This window comes from Oreochromis aureus, linkage group 23, assembly GCF_013358895.1.
Source record: "Oreochromis aureus strain Israel breed Guangdong linkage group 23, ZZ_aureus, whole genome shotgun sequence".
NCBI lineage: Eukaryota > Metazoa > Chordata > Actinopteri > Cichliformes > Cichlidae > Oreochromis > Oreochromis aureus.
The window spans coordinates 6,079,044-6,101,430 of record NC_052963.1 but is presented as its reverse complement, the minus strand read 5'-3'; the positions used below and the strand labels follow the sequence as shown (position 1 = coordinate 6,101,430).

The window sequence follows — 22,387 nt, the reverse complement described above, 5'->3', positions numbered from 1 at the left end:
AAGAAAGTGAATCATAGTTTGCTGACTGCAAATGCACACAAAAGAGGGACTTGGTTTGCCTTTTCACGTTTCCTTCCCCTAGATCCTAGCTACTTTTTCCAAACTAGGCCCCGCTCCTGTGCATGCCACACATCAGGTTTGTATAAGCAGGCAGATGGCCTGGTTAGATTTTTCGCTTGACGCCTGTGCTTGTGTCTCTGCTGCTGGTTGGGTGAATGGAGGCCATCTGGGATTGGCCAGGGCTTCTGTGAATGGAGCCGGGGAGCGCCATTCAGCACTGTGGACAGCTCCATGGTGCTGAACCAACTGACTGTCAGAGGCAGCTCTTAACTGGGCACCCATTACAGCCCACATTAACCTCGCCGTGCTCTGTCAGGAGATGGTAAACGATCAAACACTGGAGCCAACGCGAGGCCGTTTGCTTGTGTGTGTGTGTGTGTGTGTGTGTGTGTGTGTGTGTGTGTGTGTGTGTGTGTGTGCGCGGATATGGAGATAAGCAAATAGCAGCGGGAAGGAGACTTCCGGCACATTAGGCAGGGAAACCACCTCTTGACTGTAATGAAACACTCTTGATATGGAGTGGGGCAGTGGTGGTGAACACCTGGCGGACTGCAGCAACACACAAACACACACACGGGGATCCTAGAGTTGTTTGCATAAGGTGCCTGCCTCATTCCTGATCATTAAACTGTTAGAAGGCCATAAAACTGGAGTGTCAACTATGCGGCACAGTAGCCAAAACAGGCCCGAGGAAGGGTCCGATCTGGCCCAGCTTGATGGCTGGTACATAATTACTCCAATTTTTCGGTAAAATGAGCTGCTAAACATGCTGGCAACATCTGGAAATTTAAAGCACTTCTAGACTTCAAGTAGTAAAATACTGCTGTGTAGTTCCAAAGACTTAAGATTTTGATTTCAACTGATTAACAGAACAGACAAAGACAACTTGGGCTGTTAGAAAACGCAGGACTCATTAAATGTGCGTTTCCTGGGGGGGGGCTAACAGGGAGGCCAGAAGACAATGATCAGCAGCGGACTGAGCCACCTGCTCAACCAGGTGAGCTACAAGGGCACTTGTACATTTAAAAGAGCAGACACATTTGGAGGGGGGGGGTAAATTGGACCACTGCATTAAATTATCCAGTGGTCTTACTGAACCATATGCGGTCTTCGGTATTATGAAGCGCACAAGCTTGTAAAAGGGAGGACTGTGGGGATGGGGCGCACACACACACGAGTAGGGCCTCCATCTGCACATTAGCATGGGGCCTAAACACGATGAGGAGATGAATGAACATGAGGCCCGAAGCCGGGAGTCTCCTTGAATCTGTCATCCGTCTCCATGGCGACAAGAGGAGGAGGAGGAGGAGGAGGAGGACCACAAAACTGGCATCTATCCGGGCCCAAATCAACAGATGGCCACCATCACATCACCCCCCCTCGCCCCAACACCCTCCCACCCCATCCCTTTTGTTTGTTTGTTTGTTTTTCTCTCTTTTCTTGCCGGTTTTATTTGTTTGTTTGCACCCTACCTTGCAGTGCGCCATGCACGTCCTCACCGAATATGCCCCCGGCTCGTATTTTTGAGTGAGGAGCTCAAAGTCCTCGTATTTCTCCTGGGCGTGCTGGTCGTAGCGCTGGTACGCCTGGACGCACAGACTGCAGCGGTTCGCGTCGCCGTCGCCGAGCGCGTCGAGGCTGCAGTTCAAATTGTCCGGACTCGTCGAGCCGTACAACAAATCCAGCAAGGAGTAGGAGTTACAAAAGGAAAGGTACAAATTGCTCATATTTACAGCCCGCGTCCCCTCTCTGTCGGAAAGGCCCTTGCACAACTCGTCGGCATCCAAGAAAGTAAAGCAGTCGTTAGATAAACTATCCCGGTGGCAAGTTTCGAGCCGCCACAAATGTTTGGTAGAGTTTCCTATAAAAATATCATCTGGGTTTCCTCTGAGGCTGCTGTGTGCTGAGTATGTCTGAGGTGACAAAGGGTGGGGGGATGCGAACTTGTCCCGGGTCCGGGCCAGCGTGGCCTCGGCGCAGAACCACAGGTGATCAGAGAGGAGGATGGTTAAGAACAAGAGGGATGCCAAGGACAGTCGCCATCTCTGCGCCCTCTCTGAGTCGGTGAATGGCTTTTGGTTGTCGCGGGGGGGCTCTAGCCAGATTTGGAAGCCGTCGTCATCTTCTTGCTGCCAACACGTCCCAGCACCCCTGGTCATATTTTGGGAACCGGCCGACTCCACCGTGGGGGCTCCTCTGCCGCAACAGTCATTGACGTCGGGTCCGCTTCGCGTTTTCCTCCCCTCAAGTGTCGGGCGGTGGGTTGTCCCGGCTTGCCTTTGCTATCAGCGGTAATTCCCATTAAAAGGAGCGTGGGTCGGGTGGGAAATCAAACGCTGGCGACCACGGGCCGCATCCTCCATGGCTGACCGGTGAAGCCGCTATCCTCCCGCCCGCCCGCCCGCCCCGAGCTCTCCTCCGCGCCGCGCCGCTCCGCTCCTCTGCGTAGCCTCGACTCCGTTTTTAGAAACACTTCCCGACGCGTTTACGTTTCCCCCGGCCTCGGTCGTGCAGGGACAAAGGCGCTATCCTCTTCCAACATGGCGAAGCTGTATGCCTTTGTGTCGGCGGATGGGCCTACAGCCTGTGACAGACCTCTTTTTCTTTTTCAAGCCCTCACCATCCTCGGCTCGCTGCCGTTATCAAGTTGCCGCCATGTTCGCTAAGAGATGGTGTGTGTTTGCTGGAAGCTGGGTGAAGGCGGCGACGATAACGGGCGGCATTTCCGGTCACGCCGTTCAAAATAAAGGCTCGTTTTAGGCGCTCCGAGTGATTCGTTTTAACAGCTGTCCCGCTTTTTAGGAACGCGATGCTTCCAAAATGAGGGGTTTTTTGTTTTGTTTTTAAGGGTACTGATTTTTTTTTTTAAGAAAATGTCTATAAATCAACACAATTTTTTTTACAAAAAATCAAACAATAAATAAATTAATAAATTAAAACAAGAAATAAAGAAGTAAAATTAATTAAGAAAAAATAAAATCTTCTGCCTTGGATCCGCTTTAGATTTATTCTGGAAGCCTTCAACCACACATTCAAAACCCTCAGAAAATGTTAAACTACCAATACCCAACCTCTTTATTTAAATGAAATGAAGGAGGAAAAGAATGTTTCAAGCAAAATAATGAAAATCTAAAAAAAATCACACAATAATTTTAAAAGTTTAGCATTATGTAACAAACCAAGGCACAATCATATTGTCATTACTATCTTTATTATTATTACATTACAAATACAGAATATCACATTTAAACAAATTGAAACCTAGCTTGCGTTTTATTTTGTCGGTAATTTCGATTAACATCCGGTATGGTGCTACTTAATTAACGCGATTTGACGAAACATCTCCAGCTCTGACGTTATGCGCGCGCACCACAGTCGCCGCATCTCTCTGTGCAAGGGCGCATCAAGTCAAACAGACCGTGCTAAAATTTCACCAGAAATGTTAGAAGTGTGACTTCAGAATTAAAGTTCCGAAATAAACACTCTTTAAAAAATATATATATATATATATATATTGCTGGACATAAAATTCATAGAAATGTAACTAAATAAATATAAGTATAGGGACTTAGTATTTTATGTGTGAGTGTTGTGTATCAATTATAAGTCGTTCAGAAGCTTTTCTGAAAACTATTTTATTTCATATTGGACTAGACATTTTAGACAGGTTGGTGGTCACGTGGTTTTATCCTCTGACAAGAAACCGCTAACCTGTGTCCTAAGGCTAAACCACCAACAAACAACTCTAAATCCTACTAAAACACACAGTAAACAAATAATGAAAAAAGCTAACTGAACTTGATTGTAGCTTTTAATTCAGAATACATTAATAACTGATCCTTTTTTGTCTAAACCCCTAACTTATTCATGACTTATTGGTGCTTTTGTTTATGCTCTACTTCACTAGAGTAGCTTTGCATGATTAAGTGTCAAAGCAAGTGGTTCATCTACTTGTAGCTCCTCTCCTGTAAGCCAACTTTCTTCTGATTGGCCACCCCTTGCAAACAGCAGGTCAGAACAGCAAACCTTCTGTGCTGACAGCTCTAGCTGTATGTGTGCTTGAGCTGACCATATTAGGGATCCACTTTCTATGACATCATACGGATGTGTCCACATTTTTTTTCTTCTTAATCAAACCACACAATACTCTGTGCTCTATAGTTTGTATTTACCCAAACTATTTTAGCTGCTCCCTTATTCACAAGGATTCGCCCCAGTGCACATTTGATTGGGCAGACTTTTACACTGGATGCCTTGTCCAGACAACCCCCTCCCCAAGGCATTTGTGTCTCCTAATTTACCTACTAGCAGTCAAATGCCATCCTTAGGAAGCACCAAACAGAGCTTGATTTACTGCCGTGTTTGGCTGTTACTTTCACTGAGGGCAGGCCGTACTAATTGCAGACTCATACAAACCTTCCCTGCAGCCGTGAACCTGTGTTTGGTCTTATTACTAGCTCATTTACTTCCCCTGAGTGTGTGCAGTACTGGTGGTCCAGGAGCTGCTTCCAAACCATTTGTCTTCTGCTTTTGTCCTTGGTGCTGCTGCTGGTACCAGCTCTCCAAAAGCTGCAGCCAGCCTAATGAGAGCATTTATCCCATTAGGGACATCATATTTCAGCAATGCTGGATTTACAGCAGATGTTTGCATCTCCAGATCGTCGGGACTGATAATCTGCTCCTGTGAGTCCTTTTAGGGGACCAATGGCGGCACTTCGTACTCACAAAGCTGCACAAGAAAAAGAGCTGGTTGAGTATCTCTAATTAAAACCTGTCACTCAAACGCTCACTCGGCATCACCTGGAAATAGTCCAGAGTGGGCGTTGGGTTACAGAGTGCACATTGAAGCGCATAATATTTTTTTAACTACTAATGAAGACAGTTTTTATCTCTTATTTTGACAAATTTGGCAGAAGACTTTGCTGAAAAAACATGCCTTAATCTTTATCAATGTCTTAAGTATAGCATTTTAATTGCAAAACTACGCAACAACTCTACAGGGAATCTAACAACGTGTTAACAACAAGCCATTATTCACAGTATATGATTAGAAAGAGGTATCTCATCACTTATACTTTAAAAATGTATTCATGCGGCATTTACACATAACAAAGCCCAGGGCGCCGCAGGCAGCTGCCTGCACCTTAGAGATGATGCTAATGAAGGTTAGAACATATCAAAGAGTCCCAAGACTCCTCAGTGACATTTTTGAAGGCAGGAAAACATGGCCACATCTTTGTTGGAGGGCCTTGAGCTGAGCCGATTTTAACGTACCCCCCGTGTGGTCCCTTGTTGAAGAGCTGAGGCAAAGGCCATCACTTCACACAGATGTTGTCTTTAAGAGAATTATTAACAAATTGTATTTCAAACCCCTTCAGGATTATTTATTAGAGTCGTACTTCAGACATAAGGACAAAGACACAAGAGCACAAAAAAAACAAGAGGATCAGTTTAAGACATTTTTCTTACATTAAAGGACACCACGTGAAATCGTCTTCACTTGTCGTGAACACGCAACGATCTCCAGGGTGAAAAATGTAGGGCACGTGAAAGTGCCGAAAACTGCAGTTCCTCTAAAGCCACTTGGGACTTGTTCCAAAAGCAAATCAATCCCAAAGATGAATATAGCTACTGTGATGCCTCAACATTAGCATTTGGCTATCACTTTTGTGGAGCCAGAAGTTACTGTACTTGGACAAAAGGAAGAAGTTTTCAGCTAATGGTAGCAGGCTTAGTTAACTGGCTGTATTTACAAACACATAAGTAGCAGGCTAATAAAACCGAAGCACAGACTTTGATAGTTTGTACCACACAGCAGGTTGTATTACCTGTCACATCTTTCTATTACAAAGGGCACAGACAGTAACACGCAAACACAAGTCCAATTAATGAAAGTGAGACGGTAGCAGATGGCTTGTATCTGGACACCTCTAATTCAACTATCCAAATGGATTGATTATATTAAACTTATATAAAATTTTTGCAGTAGGCTGTGGTAATTCTGTAAAGTTGGGCATTTTAACATGGGCGTCAGTGTGGACTGACTCACTTTTGAAACCAGCGTCAAATGGCCATTAGAGGAACTGTACATTTTGGCACTTTCGCTCCAGCTTAACCTTTAAACCACAGGTGTCAAACTTCAGGCCTCGAGGGCCGCTGCCCTGCTTGTTTTCCACCTAACCTGCCCTTGTAGCTTCTTATTGGCAAAGCACACGTGATCGAGGTAATCAGCAGCAGGTAGGGCAGGGATATCTCAAAAACAAGCAGGATGCTGGCCCTCGAGGACTGGAGTTTGACACCCCTGCTTTAAACCCTGGATGTTGCCTCTTGGTAACTCGCCATAAACTTCAATGTTAAAATTTATAACTCCACATTATTAAAAATCATGCTTCTAGCCTGGTGCACAAAGTGTTTGGGTTTCTATGGATACTCTTTCCCTCTATGACAACTGAACAGGAGGTAAATGTTTCCGTAACTCACCAGCCTGGATACGGGTAAGATGTGTCACATAATAGCTATAGCCAAAAACTTCATTCATTTATGTAATTGAAAGAAACCTGCTGCTGGTTCCTTTTGGAGCATTTTAATGGAATTATCTGGAAAATAATATGGCTTGCTATGAACTTTAGATACCAATGAGTAAAAAGCACAGTGGCCATGCACATCTTTCATTTACAGTCTGTGATCATGTTGAGTGTCTTCTAAGGCTCTGGAGGGAAGGCTCCAAACTTAACTGGCTAAACTACCCTCAGGTTTGATGTTTTCCCAGTGGGTTTGGAGAAAATGGATATTTAGAGGCTAAGGTCGATCAAATCAAATACACTGTGGAATCATGGGAAACACGAGTCAGTTTTTCAAGGTTCAATTTGAACCATTATTTTCTTAATCTCTCTCTTACAAGTCCGTCAGCTTAACTAAAGTGTAACATGAAACCACTGGAGCGCCCCTTCACAATGGACAGATTATTATGGCAGAGCATTCCCTTGCTGCTGCTCACTAATATGGATCATTCACTGAAATTACTATCAGAATTAAACCTTCCATTTCTGGTTAATTGGCAAGTCTCCTTTCTGCTGCAGAAACAGTTTTAATAACTGCTTGGCTAAAAATCAGAAAGAAGGAAGGACCGGCCCCCACCCCCAACCCCCAAAAAAGCACCTGAACCCTTCATAATGATTCTGAGTTTGAAAATTGAAAAACCAGTCAGCAGCCTATTCATTTAAAATTACTAATAAGCTGTCTCGTTAAGAATACAAAAAGACAAAACTCACAGAAACTCAAAACCCTGATAATTAGCGTCATTGGAGTTTTCATGCTGTAGGTTTTATTAAAGAGTTTATTCCTAATCGTATTAGGAACAAATTAAAAATGCTGAGTGTCCATTTAAACGTACTTCACTAAGAGCCCCTTCAAGCCAGATATTCAGTGTCATTCATCACATGCCCTGCTTTGATTGAATCAGTTACCCATGTCTCTTTTACTATCTTAAACTTCCTCCTAAAGCAGCGCCTCAGAGTCCTCAAATCCAGAAGTCTTGTTTCCTCGGCAATAATAACATGTGAAACGCCTTCCTCCAGCTTTTCCACCACTTTTCCTCCATGGTAGCGAAACTCCAATGACCTGGTGTCCAGGCAGGTGGCAGGTATGGCACTTTTAGGGTCTCCTATGTCAGCAAATCTGTCCATATATGCTGTGAATGGTCTGAACATGCTGGTTGGAAGGTCATCCCAGCTGTAGCGTTCCTCCACCTGCGTGACATTCACCTCCTTTGACACGTCTGCGCTGCTGATCCTGTTGAACACCTCCCGCAGCTGCTGCTCGTCTGTGTCAACAAAGTAGCTGTCGCCATAGTTGTCGTACTCCTTGGCAAAGTGCTCCCTGGTGGAAGGCGACATGTGGATCATGTGGCGGGGTTGCCATGGAACCACCTCCTTCCGGTCCAGACACTCCAGCAGCCAGGTGGCCCAAACTATGTCATGCTGGTTGGATGAAATCAGGTTCTTCACGCGCATGTTCTCCACACCAGCAACCACGCAGTAGGTGTCCCGTCCAGGGTTCTGAACCACAAAACCTCCACACCTAAAGTGGGAATTACATAAGAAATTATTAGCTTGTGAGACTAATTTAAAACACATCTATACATCTAAAACATATCTTGGTTTTCAGCCTGCAACTTCAGTTTGTGGCCAGTCCAGTGCTAAATTATCTGTAGTGTATTTGTAGGGATACACTGATATATCACAGTCACATTGTTCAGTGTTCATTCATCAGTGTGATTTAGGGTTTGCTACCAGCAAGTATGATGACTTTAACCCTTTAAAGCCCACTATAGAACCAAGTCCACCAGAGCTTATCTTTTTATTTTTACATGCTGTAGTCCAATTTTTTGGAGCATTTTAAGTTGCTATACATCAGTTTTAATAATATATAATATTTCTACTTACAGAAATTTCAGAGGTATATTCCTCAAAATTGTAAATGCACAAAATAGTTTCCAACCACAGAAAATTTATTTTGAGTTTCTTCTTAGTTTCATATTTGAGATAAACTAATTTTTATAAACTGCAGGAAAAATGAAAATAAATATTATTTGCAAAAAAACAGCATGTGCATCAAAATAAATTATTCGCAACAGTGCAATTTAAGTTCTAAGCCTCCCAGAAACTGTACAGAAAGGCATAAAGTCAAACACGACTTTCAAAAACACCAGTAAACCTTTGAAATACCCGATAGGGAAAAAAAAAAAACTACGTTTCCGACGAAAAATGACGCCACTTCTAGTTTTCGCAGGTAATGGCGATACATGCGATAGGTCGTGCTGATGTTTATTCCAAAGAAGGCAGTGCTATGTACAGCTGATCGGATCAGCAAAGCGTGTTTCCTGGATTATTATGTTTTTGTTGCTGCAATCGCGTTTTACGCGATTTTTGCAAAGCCATTTGTGGAACGAAACTGTGACCCTGGACAAGCTGATTGCATGTTATGTAAGTACAACTCCTCTGGTTTCATATGCGAAAAAAAAATATTGCGCTAGCTTATGTGGTTGCAATTATACTGGGATTTAAAAATGGTTACGCAAATCGGACCGTGCCAGCTCCAATGAGCTTAAAGCTTGGAGAGCTAAAAGACCTTAAAAGACACTCAGTCATAACCACCGCCTGAAGTTTCTTCCTGTTAAAAAGGAGTTTTTCCTTACCAGTGTTGCCAATTGCTTGCTCACAGGGGGTCGTCTGAGAGTTGGGGTTTTCTCACTATTCTCTGTATTTTGGGGTCTTTAGCTTCCAAATGAACCCTTTCATTCATGAAGTATGACAACCTCGATCAGGATTTTTTTCTTACGTATTTTTATTCATCTTTAGGCATGAAAAAAAGATTTCTGAACTTAATTTTTTTAAACATGTACTTTTCAAAGAGTTTTTTACATGTCCACTTAGGCGGACAACATCACCTTTGGAGTGGGTGGCAGGGTATGGAGTGACATATCAGTGTCCAATGTGGTGGTTTATGTGCAAGTATACCATCAACACTGATACAAATAGAAGAAAACAGCCTTTGAATAGCTGTCCACTGTAGTGACCGCTATGCATAAAAGGGTTAAAGTGCCTTGAGGTGATTATTGTTGTGATATAGCGCCATATAAAGAGAACAGATTTGAGACTTTCCTCCTACAACTGGATAGACTCCAACTCTTGGAATCCAGTGGATAATGAAAGTCCATGTCCTGATGTTGCCTCTCTAACCAAACCTAAAACACATGGAAAGCTAGTGCTGCTATGCTATAGCTTACCATGGCTGTAGAGCAGAACAACTAATATTATTTCCAGCTACAGTCCAATATAGTCGAATTGGAGTCCTCTAACTGGTTGAGAACCTTTTGGAATTACAATTCATTTAAGAAAGCGAAGGAGTGCCTCCTGAATGCCAGTGCCACTTGCACTGCCACAGTTCCACTGTTGTTTACTCAAACATAAACACAGAAAAATTGATCATAATAACAAAAGTTGAAACAGATGTTCCCTGTTTCTTCACAGGGCTTGGCTAACATGCCATTAAAGTCCCTACTGTTAGCTAAAGCAGTGAAACTGTATCTCTGCCAGGGCTGTCACATGTTTACATTTATTAAAAGTTTCTCCATTTACATTTTCTTACAATGTGTCTTCATCCTGAAGACACATTATAAAATGTATTTATTAACAACTTTATTAAAGTGAGGACTCAACCTTGATATCAGTGCTTTACTTTAAGATAGAATTGACTTAATCATGAAAATTTCATTTCTTAAAAAAAAATGAAAAAAAAATGTTGGCTGCCCAAAATTTCTAATTCAGTCACAATTTTTTCTTTAACTAAAATACCACACTAACATTTCATTTACTAGAAAAAAAAAAAAAACTTGTGTTACCTGGCCACACCCTTTTCCAGTTCAGACTTGGGATGATCTTCGGTGCCATTCAGGATGCAGAACTCCACATCCTCAAACATATCTGTTTCCTTGGTCACCCCGGAAAGGTCCTGGGGCTTAAAGTGGTCAATGATGCCGATCACTTTCTTGGGTTTGACTGGCAGCTTGCGCTTTTTCTTTTGCGGTTCATCGTTGTCAATGTGAAGGTGCCGAGAGGCAAGTTTCCCAGACGCCTTGCTGCGGAACTGATCCAGCTCTGCCAGTGTCATGCACTGGTGCCATTCTTTGTCATCTCGAATCTTCTCAATCCTGGGGAAGCGCAGAGTACAGTTGGTTTTATACATGTCACTTCCGACTATCTCAGCCGCCTTAACCTGGATGATAACGGAGTTGCAGGGTTCAATGTAGACTTCCGGTTTCTCTGTTCCACACAGGATGGATGCTGGTGGGTTGTTTTTCCGGTAGACCTTCCAGTGTTTGGTGAGCTTTAAACCAAGGTCATACAATTCTTTCATGGTGTAGCCGGAGCCAATGCGGCAAAGGGTATGGAAAACTGAAGGTTTCTCGCCAGGCTTTGGAGCTTCGGCCACAGCACATAAGAAATGGGACATCATGCCACCCCTTCTCCCTTTTCCCCAGTAGCCACCAACAATCAGCAGGTCAAGCTCATCCATCAAGCCATCCACATATTCTGGTTTTATCTTCAGCCAGCCTTCACCTCGCTTGTCAGGTTTGTAGATGGATAAAGGATCCTTCACCATGATCCCCTCTTCTCTGCTGTCAATGGCATCATTGAGAGCATTCACCACCTCCTGCATGGTTCTGGCTTCAGCCTTTGGCACCAGATGCAGCCTTCCCTTGACTGGAGTGAAAACTGTCTGAAGAAGCTCATGTCGCTTCTTGAGAGTTTCTTTGCCTAGCTTCTGATCATTTATTAACAGCACGTCAAACACACAGAAGCATGTCTGCAACTCGGAGTCATCCATCAGCCTCTTGATGTCAAATTTGCTCCCTTTCTGCATGAAGGTGTCTGCTGCCGGGTTGTATGCCATCATCTCACCATCGAGAATGCAGTTCACCACATTGCTTTTAAAAACATTGTGGATATAAGGCGTCAGTGATCCTTCCAACGGGGATCCTCCAAACTGCTGCGTGTACTCAAAAGCATTTCGGCTGAAGTACTTGTACACATCCCCATCTTTGTGCAGCTGAATGCGCTCTCCATCCAGCTTTGTCTCAATGTAAAAAGTGCTGTTTCCCATCTGTTTCTCCACGTTGCGGATGTTAGCCACAGCTGCCAGCATAGGTTTGAAAGCAGAAAAAAGTCCAATAGAGACTTCACTTAAGGACACGGCTGGATTGTGTAACTGCTGGCACACCTTGTTCAAGTCTGTGTTGACATTGTAGAGCTCAGCAGCATCTGGGTGGAAAACTTGGAGAACGGTTTCTTTGCTGATCCCGAGCTTCATGTCCTTCAGAATCATTCTAATGAGCCACTTTTGCTCAAGAGCTGAGCTCTGGGTGATGAGGTGCAGCAGACTCTTTTTGACAAGATCTTTCTGCTTGGTGGCGTTGCTGGTGGCTACTGAATCCAGGAAGTCGTTGACCTCTTTAATACTGAGATTTCCTTGGCTGGTGCATCGTTTCTTCAGCACAAAATACGCCATGCCAGCAAAGTCTCCAGCTTCTCCTTGGGATGTGGTCGGAGCACGGTAATTCAACAGCTTATTAGCCTCAGGGCCATTTTTTGGGAGGCCTAATACATCAATGTAGAGTTTAGCCAGCATGCTCTCTTTGATGCCATATGCCATTCGCTCTCGTTCAAAAGGCGGGACTATGAGGCGCATGGCAGGATAGAAAGAGTCTGTAGTTTTGGGGTTGTCTTTGTGGAGGGCAGAATGAAATTCACGCCATTTCTCAATGAAGTACCCAAGGATCTTGGATTTCTCTGGACGGAGTTTGGACTTTTGAATTTTTTCTAGTGTGGTACACAAGTGAAGGAAAGGAACCTGAGAAGCAACAGATAACTGACTGGAAGCATCAGTTTTGGAAGTGCTGTCCATGGTGAAATCTGTAAGACCAGTTAAAAGAAAGACCATCACCACCAGCTTGAACCACTGATACAAGACAGGATGAATTCATGGCCTCACCAAATTCTAACCCTACCATGCTTGTTTTCAATTCCAGCAGGTCACCTTGACCATGCGTGCATGCCTAAATGCACTTGCTACCATGTGATAAAAAAATTATTGTCCATCTTTTCATCACAGTGAGAAATAGTGTGTTAATGTGACAGCGGTATTAACTGGGTACTTGGAATCAGCAAATATATAAAGCCAAGGTATAAGGACTTAAAAAGCTGGATAAAAGCATGAATATAAAAACACAATACATTGCTGAAATAAAATCAACACCTTTGTAATAATAATGATAATAATAATAATAATTTGTTCTCTCTCACTTTCAATAGAACAACGTGTTTTTAACAACTTGTTTTTATTTCATTTTATTTTGTAGTTGATTTTTAAGCTCAACTACAAAATAAAACTTAATTCAGAAAATAAGCAATAAATTTAAACCACTGCTAAAGACTTGTGGGTAAAAATAAATTTTAAAATGATTTAACTGCTACTTTAAGTTTACAGCTGCACATTCGCTGATTATTGTTCCACACAGATCAAACATGCTCTGACATGTTTCACACTGACTATAAACTGGTTAAACAGCAGATACTCCCACATAACCGGAAAACTGTCTTTACCCTACCTTGTAAGTATTTAGTTAATAATAGTTATATATACTGATAACTTGATGTCTGGTACAATAAAGAAAAGCCTTTTAATGTGTTTGAAAAAAGAGGCAATTCCGCTCACGTTTCAAAATAAAAGTACTGTTGTCGTTTCACGTGTGTGTTTGTCCGGGCATGTCTGCTCACAATGAGTTCAAGACCCTTACTGACAAAAGCTAAAACAGATACGAGTCATTTTGTGTTTTAAATATCTGAGTGAAATATTCCGTTCACACAAAGCCAAATGTGAACTAAGCGCAGCAAACACTTTGCTTAAGTAATGCAGGTTCCGTTTGAGAGAGTAACGACACATATTAGCAAAAATAGTGAAAAATAATAGGTTAAAGACTTACCGTGTTTGCTTATATCCTCAAAAACGGCAGTAAAAGACTGATTTCCCTCACCACAACTACATGTTTACGCTTCCTCGAACTTTATGTGGGGAGCTTCAAGGAAACCCTTCCCATAGAAACCGAAATGGAAACTTGGTTCCTAGAGACAATGTTTCCTTCCTTTGAAAGAATTATGAAAAATAATTACAAATTTGCTAAAAACCCACAGGTTTGGCATTCAAACAGGACAGGAGGTGCATCAAAGGTTTGTTCTCTTGGTAGTGCAAGAAACTGAGAGACGTGAATTATTTTTGAAAAGGTGAAAAGCCATGTCAATAATAAGACGTATTCATTTATCAAACCGGCTTTTGTTGAAAAGTGCCTTTCTACTCTTTATCTTTGTTTTTGATTCTTTATTGTGCTTTGTTATCTAATGTATGTATGTATTTATTTATTTAATTATTATAATTATTATTATTTGACCTAGTCTGTGGTTTTTCTTCACCGATAACTCTTCCTCAGTTCAGTGATTTGTTTCTGTGTATTGTGGAGTATTTGTTGTTACCTGCTGGTTTGTTTGTTTGTGATTACAGATAAACGTCTGCTTTAAAAACACAAGCAAAAAAATGTGATTTTTCTCCTTTCTTTTAATGCTCATTACTCTGTGAAGACAGCTTCTGGGACAATGCTTGAGTCCACAAAAAATTTGGCTAAAGTGACAATAAAGGATATAGTATCATATCATATTGTATTGTAAAAATAGAACAAAATAAAACTAAAATCATTATTCTATATATGAACAGCAGGTTTTGGTTAAATCTAGTGAAAGCACCATATATACCACACACAGGATAACCCTTCCTCCATTGCAATTAAAGATCTAATTAAATTAAAGGATCTTTGTTTGACTAATCTGATCAAGGGGTTTGTTTAACCCTTAAACACATGAATAATTTCAGTATTAGGAATGCTATTTTCATAACTACAGGGCTGCTTATAACATTTGTTGGTATATTAGTTAGTTATCAAACTGAGGACATGTTCTTTTTTTTATTTGACTTAAACATAATGCTCGTGTGAATTTCCCTCGATATCATTTTGTTTTTCCTACATTTACCAGCAGAGGGCAGCAATGAGACACTGCAGTACTGATGGAGGTACAGGTGGAGGTTGTTTACTGCTTTGATCTTGGGGCAGCTGAGTCCGAAGCAAAAGTAAAAGGTAATCATGCAGTCATACTTACTGGTAACCATAAGGCCATTCTCATCACTATAGATTTTGTGTAATCACCGATCAGAGTCCACTGGAAGGAGGAATGTTTATGTTTTCTGATAACTTAATAGATTGTAACAACGTGCAGTGTTCTCGAGTTTCAGTTTACAGTATTTGGAATTTACCAGTGTTTACTCAGAGAGTGCAGTACTTTCCAGAGTCCCAGCTATATAAATAGAAAATAAATAAAAGCCCCTGGAAGCTTTCCAAGATAAATGGTGTTATTGTCTTTTTCCACTGTGTGGAATCTGTATGGTCTTATCTTTACCTGGCATGTCAGGTGTCACGTGCAGCACATGTAAGTACTTTGATGGTTGTAGTACAAACAATATCAGAACAAGGAAGCACTTTTAGCCCTATTGCAAAACTTTGCCAGGTATTAACAACAACAACAAGTTGTTGACCAGTAATCTGCTGTGTTGAGGCTGTGTTCTGCAGAATTCCACAAAAACTGAAAGCCTTGCCTCCTCTTTATTCTAAGCGCCTCCTAACACAGTGCTAACATACAGAATGTAGGGGTTAAAGTATGACTGGGCTGGCTCTAAGAACACCGCGAGAACCATGTAGTGGTGCAGCATGGATGTGGAAACGACTCACAGAACAATTTGAGCTGTAAACTCGATTAGATTAGTTTTCTTTGTGTACACGCTGTGATCAGGTGACCTGCACTTCTGCTGCTGCTCTGAGGTTTACTGCTCTTTGTGGATTTTTCCAACAGCATTCTGCAGTAAATAAGAAGATATAACATTAGCTAGAATGGCTGCTTCACAACCCCTAACCAGTGTAAAGCAAGACAAGATGATACTAAAGAGCTTCACGATCTTAAATTCAACCTAACTCCTACCCATAACCGATCCCTGAATAACACAATTTGCTTTGCACCAGGTAGTTGCCCTCCAGCACTGTAAACTTTATTACAATACTCCAAACCCAGTTTTATATATTATGATTCATTTAGCTGTAAACGACATTTCACAGTATAATATAACAAGAAGCACTCTGAGAATACAAACCTCCACCCAGGCAGCTCAGTCTCTGGGGAATGTTTCATTTTATATTGAATTTTCTATATATTCATTTTGTTTTCCTTGTTTGTTTGCTTGTTTTTTACTTCAAATGATTTTTACAGCTGTAAAAATGAGGTCAGAGATCAAATGTGATGTGATCATTTAAATCTTTATGTGGTAGTTTCTATATGTCAACTATACACACCAAACTTGTAAGACCTATTGTCAATTTTTTAACCAAGAAATCGTTAAATTGACCTTGAGGACCTTGATGGATGCAAGGGAAGTTTTAATGAATTGTCATAACCTCCCTGGTTATCATATACACATTCACTGTCTGATTAAAAAGCCTAAACTTGAGTGCTCTGATTTTCCTGCCTTTCTGTCTCCATCTGTAAATTCTGTCACACGTAAACATTTGTTTAATCTACCTGTTGTCCCCGGGACATACAAAAATATAGTCAGTCAGATTAGAAATCAACTCTCTGAAAAGTTGCATTTGACATGACATTAGCGACCACTCATAATTAATAAAGAGCATCTAGCTAGATGATGAAATTGTGCCACTGCAGCTTTATTGACATGTGCTCACATGAACACAAGATAGAGACAAGAAGGTGTATGTGAGTCTGTATTTCCATGGCACCAGTCTGAAGGGATGCTGGGATTCAGCACATAAAAAATGACCAGATGTTATGATTATTAAACTGCCTGCTAGATTTAATTACTCATTAATGAAAGGTACAACCCTGTTCCGGATCATTCCAGCCCACTGTAACCCCTGCATATACGAGATTCATGTATTCTCTTCTCTGTTCTTTGTGTGTCACAGACCAGATTATGTCTTCTCATGATTTTGAAAAATGAACTAAAATAAAACCCAGTGGAGGCGCAGGAATCAGAGTCCCTCTTAGACCACTTGAACTACAATGTGCTGAAACTTTATTAAAGATTTTCCATCCAGTATGTTGCATACTCCAGCTTCAGTACATATAGTATGATTTACAAATTCAACATTTGATTTGAAGCTGTTCTGCCACGTCCATGTGTGATGGATGCAAAGGGACAGCTCGACTGCTTTTTAGCCATCGGCTTTGTTTCCATTCCAAACTTGTTTTGACACTTCATTAGCTGGTAGCTGGTGTGTTTCCAAGTACACGCCTGTTTCTTTTAAAGTAATGCGAAATCGTTCCAGTGGCGTCTGGCTTCAAATCAAAACTATTTGAGGCATGTGCTGATGTGGAATCCAAAAAAACACAGGTCACATTCCACGCCCGTCCAGGCAGGGCACGTTCCTTGAAAATAAACACAGATACTCATTTCTCCGAAACCTGGGATCTGAGTCTGTTGGGCGTCCTATTGGACAAAGAGCCTGAAGGCTTTTTGTGCAGTTTGATCTGTTATTAGAATGGCAGCTCTCCTCCAGCTTCAGAGGTGCTGTTCAGTCAATGACTCTAACTACTGATCTGTGTTTGTGTGTGTGTGTGTATTTCACGAGCTTTACTTTAAAGAGCACAAATCCTGCAGTATATATCCACACATACGCAAAGAAAAATGACAAGTACTGATGATGTATAGGTGAGATTCTGCCATACTATGAATCTTAATAGAGAAAATGTATTCATAGACGTGAGACACACTCTCCACTAACACTTAAACAGTGACATTGAAGCTGTTTACAGCTGTTATAAAGCATTTATAAGATTAGCTTAAATAAATTGCCATGCAGCAAAAGGTCACCAACGATAAAAGCATTCAGGAATATCACAAGTGAGCTGTCACTGTGATCATTGCCAGAGATGACAGCAGCATTTTTTACAAAGACAGTATATCTGATCTATTGGGAAAGATGAATTCAAGTCTGCTTTATTTATATAGTGCCAAATGACAACAACAGTCACCTATATTGTAAATATCTGTTTTTTATGTAAAGACTCTGCAATGATTCAGAGAAAATCCCAACAATCCCCTACGACTATCCCCTACAAGCAAGCGCTTGGTGACAGTGGGAAGGAAAAACTCAAAACTCCCTTTTAACAGGAAGAAACCTCTGGCAGAACCAGGCTCAGGGAGGGACGACCAACTGGTGGTGAGGGGAGGGAGACAGGACAAAAACAAGCTGTGGACATGACAGGTGTCTCTACTTTTTACATGAACTCTCTGGCGATAACATTATGTTTAACTTCTTTAAAGATCAGTAGACGTCCTGTTCAAGAAGGTTCGGCGAGTTTATCTGTTATAAGCTATACATGATACATTTAAAAAGACCATGAAAACATTAAAATACAAACTGGGCCATAAACCACTTTAAGGGAAAATGCCAAACAAAACATTTATAGCGCAGTCCAAATCTTGCATGTTACGAAACGCTCAAATGAGTGCAGAGAAAATGCAGCTTAATCTGCTATTTGTCTGGTGTTTCCTCTAATTTAAGCACTGACATCAGCTCAGTAGGAGTGGACCACCTGTCTAGCAGGAGGACTTCATTTTGACCTGATAAATAAAACAGATCCCGGCTCCACTTTCGCTTCCTCGGCAACCCAAATTTGGTTTTGGTCATTCCTTCCTGTTCCCAGCAGGGGGCGAGGTGTGTCCACTCTCGAGAAGGCAGGCAGCTGTGAGCCAGAGTTGTTTACCTCTCTGCTGATGCTGCAGCAGCAATGGAGGACTGTGGCGCGCGCGCGCGCGCGTGTGTGTGTGTGTGTAGAGGGGGTCCTCTTAGAGTTACTATGTGCTCCAGGAGTGAACCCTCTGTGTTTTCAATCCGCACACAATGCAGGCAGTGGAGGGAAAAGTGTGTGTGTGTGTGTTTACTGTATGTCTGCATACAGTATGTGCATGCACCTGCGCTTATGTGCGTGGGGATGATGTATCGTGCAGGCTGCAGCATGAGACCCCCGCCCACCCTCCCGCAGCACACACACTCTGCAGTAAAGCGCCCGTCATGCTGCCATCCAGCAGGCAGGGGGGTTACATAAGCCCTGCTGGATGTGCTGCTGCACTGCAACGAGAGGCGACCTACAAGACAGTAAACAACTAACGTCACTGCTTCCGTGGCATGCGTCAGCTCGCACCGAAGAGAGAGAGAGGGTGGGGAGAACGAGGAGGGGGGCTTGTGTTTATAGCGTGCTGGTGGGACTCGGTAATATCCTGGCATGGAGGCACAAGAGGAGGAAAAAGAGAGGGGGGGCTGCAGAGAAATCACGCTGTTCGTGATTAAATGATGCTTCCACTTTCATAGTGAGCTGTTGGAGGAGTGTGGCTGCAGAGACAGTGGTAAACACTTCCTGGCCCATGCAAGGGAGAGGCGGGGGGCTGACACACTGAGAAATGGGTTTGCCAAAAAACTTCACCCCCCCTTTTTTTTTACACTCTGCTCAGGTATGGAGGGGTAAAGGTAAAGGATGGAGAGAGAAATTGTAAGAAACAGAGAGGCAGTTTTAAAAGAGCTGCTAATTCTACATGTGAGAATCTGCTAACTAGTCAAGAGGAGTGCTGCTCAGCCCGTGAAAGCAGTTGTATAACATTTTCTGTCAGCCCTGAGGGAGCTTTTTATGGGCTGGGAAACTAACCCTAATGATGTCAGAGTGAAGTCATTAGAGTTTAGAGTAAATACTGTGCTTAAATTCCAATATCCCTGTCGGTAACACTCTGTGTACAGCATGTACTTGTTTGTGTAGTATGTGAATTTCAACATTGCTGAAAATCCAGTACAAGCTGTTCAATTGGAGGAAGCGATGTGTTTGCAGCGTTTGGAATTGATTCTCCTGCTAGCTGTGGCTTTTTTAAAAAACTAACAATTCTGAGCACACGATGTAAAAATCTTCCACACTCAAGCACGGTGGAACGCAACACCTGAAATCCATCTTAGAAGACCATAAATTCAAGCGTGGCCGCTTAACCTGTCAGATCAGCACACCTAAATGCCAGCCCACATTAGCTGATATGCTTGTGTGCATCTGTTTGGCAAATATGGAGGCTGTGATTTTAAGGCTGATTTAACCTGTTCCTGCTCTAATTTCATTCTACTGTTGTCTGTACAATAAAGCACCTGTTGTGAACTGGACTCTCTGAGTCCACATATTTAAACTTATAACAGACGAAAGGAGTCAAAAGAACCTCACGACTAAACTGCTGTTAAATCCTGATTCTTTGGTTAGAGCTTGAGCTTAAAATCCCTTACCTCTGGCATGGTGCCTTCTATACATCCAATTAGCAAATATCATACAGGCCATGCTATTTAAGCTGCTTTGACCTACATCTGCAAGCCACTTTGGAACCCATTTCAACCCCAGCATCTTCGTGCTGTATCTGACTTAGACTGGTATTTATATTGCCTATATATATATCTATAGAGAGATTCTAGTGCTTTTCACCACTCAAAGAGCTTTTACAGTATGTTCACCCATTCATACACTTTCATATGGCCCTTTATTCTAAACCCTTTTAGCTCTTTTATGAGTCTCACACAGGCTCAGACATGATAGATTCATTTGGGGTTCAGGTTAGTAAACAACTTGCTCTACTTTCTGAGCCACAGTCTACTGAGTGTTTGGGAAGACCTCATGAACGTGCAACAGGATGCTGTCAACTGTAAATTACTACAGATGGATATAACAGTCTCCTTTTTGGCTGTAGTGGTCCTGACCGAACATATGGAACAGGAATGCTCGTTATAGATCTGAAGCGTATGCTGCTGGTTCGTCCTGCCGGTTCCTTCCCTTCTTCCACTAGATGCCAGCCCCTGAGGGTAACAAGTGTACAATTATAAATTCCACACACTTTTGGTAGTTTTCAGCATACTATCCTGGTACTGATAGTGTACTAAACATAGCCAGTATAAAAGCAGTCAAAATACCCAATATAACATAAATTAGGCTTATTTTGAATTGCGAATCAGGCAAAGCTACTATAGTAGAGTCCAGGAAATGAGCATAATAGGTGTCTTTTAAACCTACATTGTCAAACCTTACTGTTGAGCCATCTCGAGTGCTCAGGGGAAACATTCCACAAACATTCTCCAAGAGCGTCCTGTAATTAATTACATTTAAACATGTGACTTCATTGCAGCTTAACCACAGCGCATCACATGATTTTCACAACGCCTTTACCTGACTGCTCTTTTTTTTCTTTCTATTACAGCCACAGTAATGTGGTTGCACAAGCTCAGTTTCAAAGGTAAAAGTGAAAACAAGATAAAGTGGGTAGGTTTCCACAGGCTGATACATATTTACTCTTTAGTTTTACCTCAAAATTCTTACAAATTTCTGTGCTGTTATATTTTATATATGACAGGAATAGATATCCAAAACTCACATTCTGGTCTTTAAAACCAGCTTTTTATGGTTTTGGCTTTCGTCCATTATCTGTGCTTACTTCATGCTGCTGCATCACCTGAAATCCCTCAAATTCACTGTTGTTTACTGCACTGTTAAATGAAGCATGTTCTTGAAACCACCGCGTCTAGAGCACCAGCTGCAAACAGCAGCCCAAAGACTCGATCTGATATACATCACAGGGCTTACAAGCGTACGTGTTTTTCCGTACAGTATGTACCCACACGTACAAGTGCCTAATTTGTGTTCCCAGCAGTTGCTGTCTATACAGAGTGAGCAAAAAATAATCCACACTTGCCAAAGCCACGTTTGATGTTGTGCCGCCGCCTCGAGACACAAATGAACTCCTCACCACATAATCTTACACAAATGTCAGGAGAGATGAGGACAGTGCGATCCTGTTTGTCAAAATTGCAGAGCACAGAATTTTGTGCTAGGCCTTTTTTTCTCTCTCTTTTTTTTCAGCTGGCAGGGCGAGCCAGACAGAACCAAGTGATATTAGAATACAATTAGACATCACTGTGAATCTGGAACTCTTTGATATCTGTCTGTCTTCCCTGTTTACTCTCCTTCATAACATGCTGTGTCATAACAGCACCTCCCCTCTCCCTCTCTCAGTTGTTATGAAATGCCATTCCTATGAAATCCCTGACTGGACAGCAGGCTAACCTGTGACCTGTGATTATATCATGTAGCATAATAGCAGAGGGTTCAAGGGGTCACCACAGCAGCACAAACCAAGAGATAACAGCTAGTTCAGCCATAAAACAAACCAGATGCACCCGTGGTAGCCAGGGTTAGATTATTAGAATGTGAGAATAACGTAAGAGTACTGTGTAATTTCCAAGCAGAATTTATCTGCTCATATCTCCTATTGAGCTATTTTACTACGAATTAAATAAACTTTCTGAAGGCTCAGTTGTTTTTAGGAACTAATTAAGTCATAGAAGTCATTCATAAAACACTCGTCAGGTCCACTATCAGCGCAGTAGACTTGTGTGAGTACATTAAAGGGAGGTGACGGGTTAATGCCAAACTCTCACTGATGCCTCTTATGCTTTACACTTAAGCCCATTCAGACTAGTGCTTTCTCATTGTGCTGCTGCTTTTGGCACCACCAAATACATTATCCGAATTTATTAATAAAAGACCAGATTTCACACGACAGGATCTAAATTAGATAGCTTCTC

At 42.0% G+C, this 22,387-nt stretch overlaps 2 protein-coding genes across 2 annotated transcripts in view; both read right to left on the bottom strand.

The window, feature by feature from the left end:
* The window catches only part of fam155a (family with sequence similarity 155 member A), a 53,798-nt gene extending 51,386 nt beyond the window's left edge, over positions 1 to 2,412 (bottom strand). The window contains exon 1 of the mRNA XM_031732362.2: positions 1,533 to 2,412. Within this exon, the coding sequence (XP_031588222.1) occupies positions 1,533 to 2,219 (687 nt within the window). The 5' untranslated portion in view covers positions 2,220 to 2,412. The remainder of the gene's footprint in view (positions 1 to 1,532) is intronic.
* Positions 2,413 to 4,809: 2,397 nt separating this feature from the next.
* lig4 (ligase IV, DNA, ATP-dependent) lies at positions 4,810 to 13,704 on the bottom strand. The gene is made up of 3 exons (XM_031732352.2): positions 13,604 to 13,704; positions 10,463 to 12,533; positions 4,810 to 8,139 (listed from the first exon to the last, which is right to left on the bottom strand). The coding sequence occupies exons 2-3, from the start codon at positions 12,523 to 12,525 to the stop codon at positions 7,470 to 7,472; spliced, it is 2,733 nt and encodes a 910-aa protein (XP_031588212.1). The 5' UTR covers positions 12,526 to 12,533; positions 13,604 to 13,704; the 3' UTR covers positions 4,810 to 7,469.
* Between the last annotated feature and the right edge of the window lie 8,683 nt (positions 13,705 to 22,387).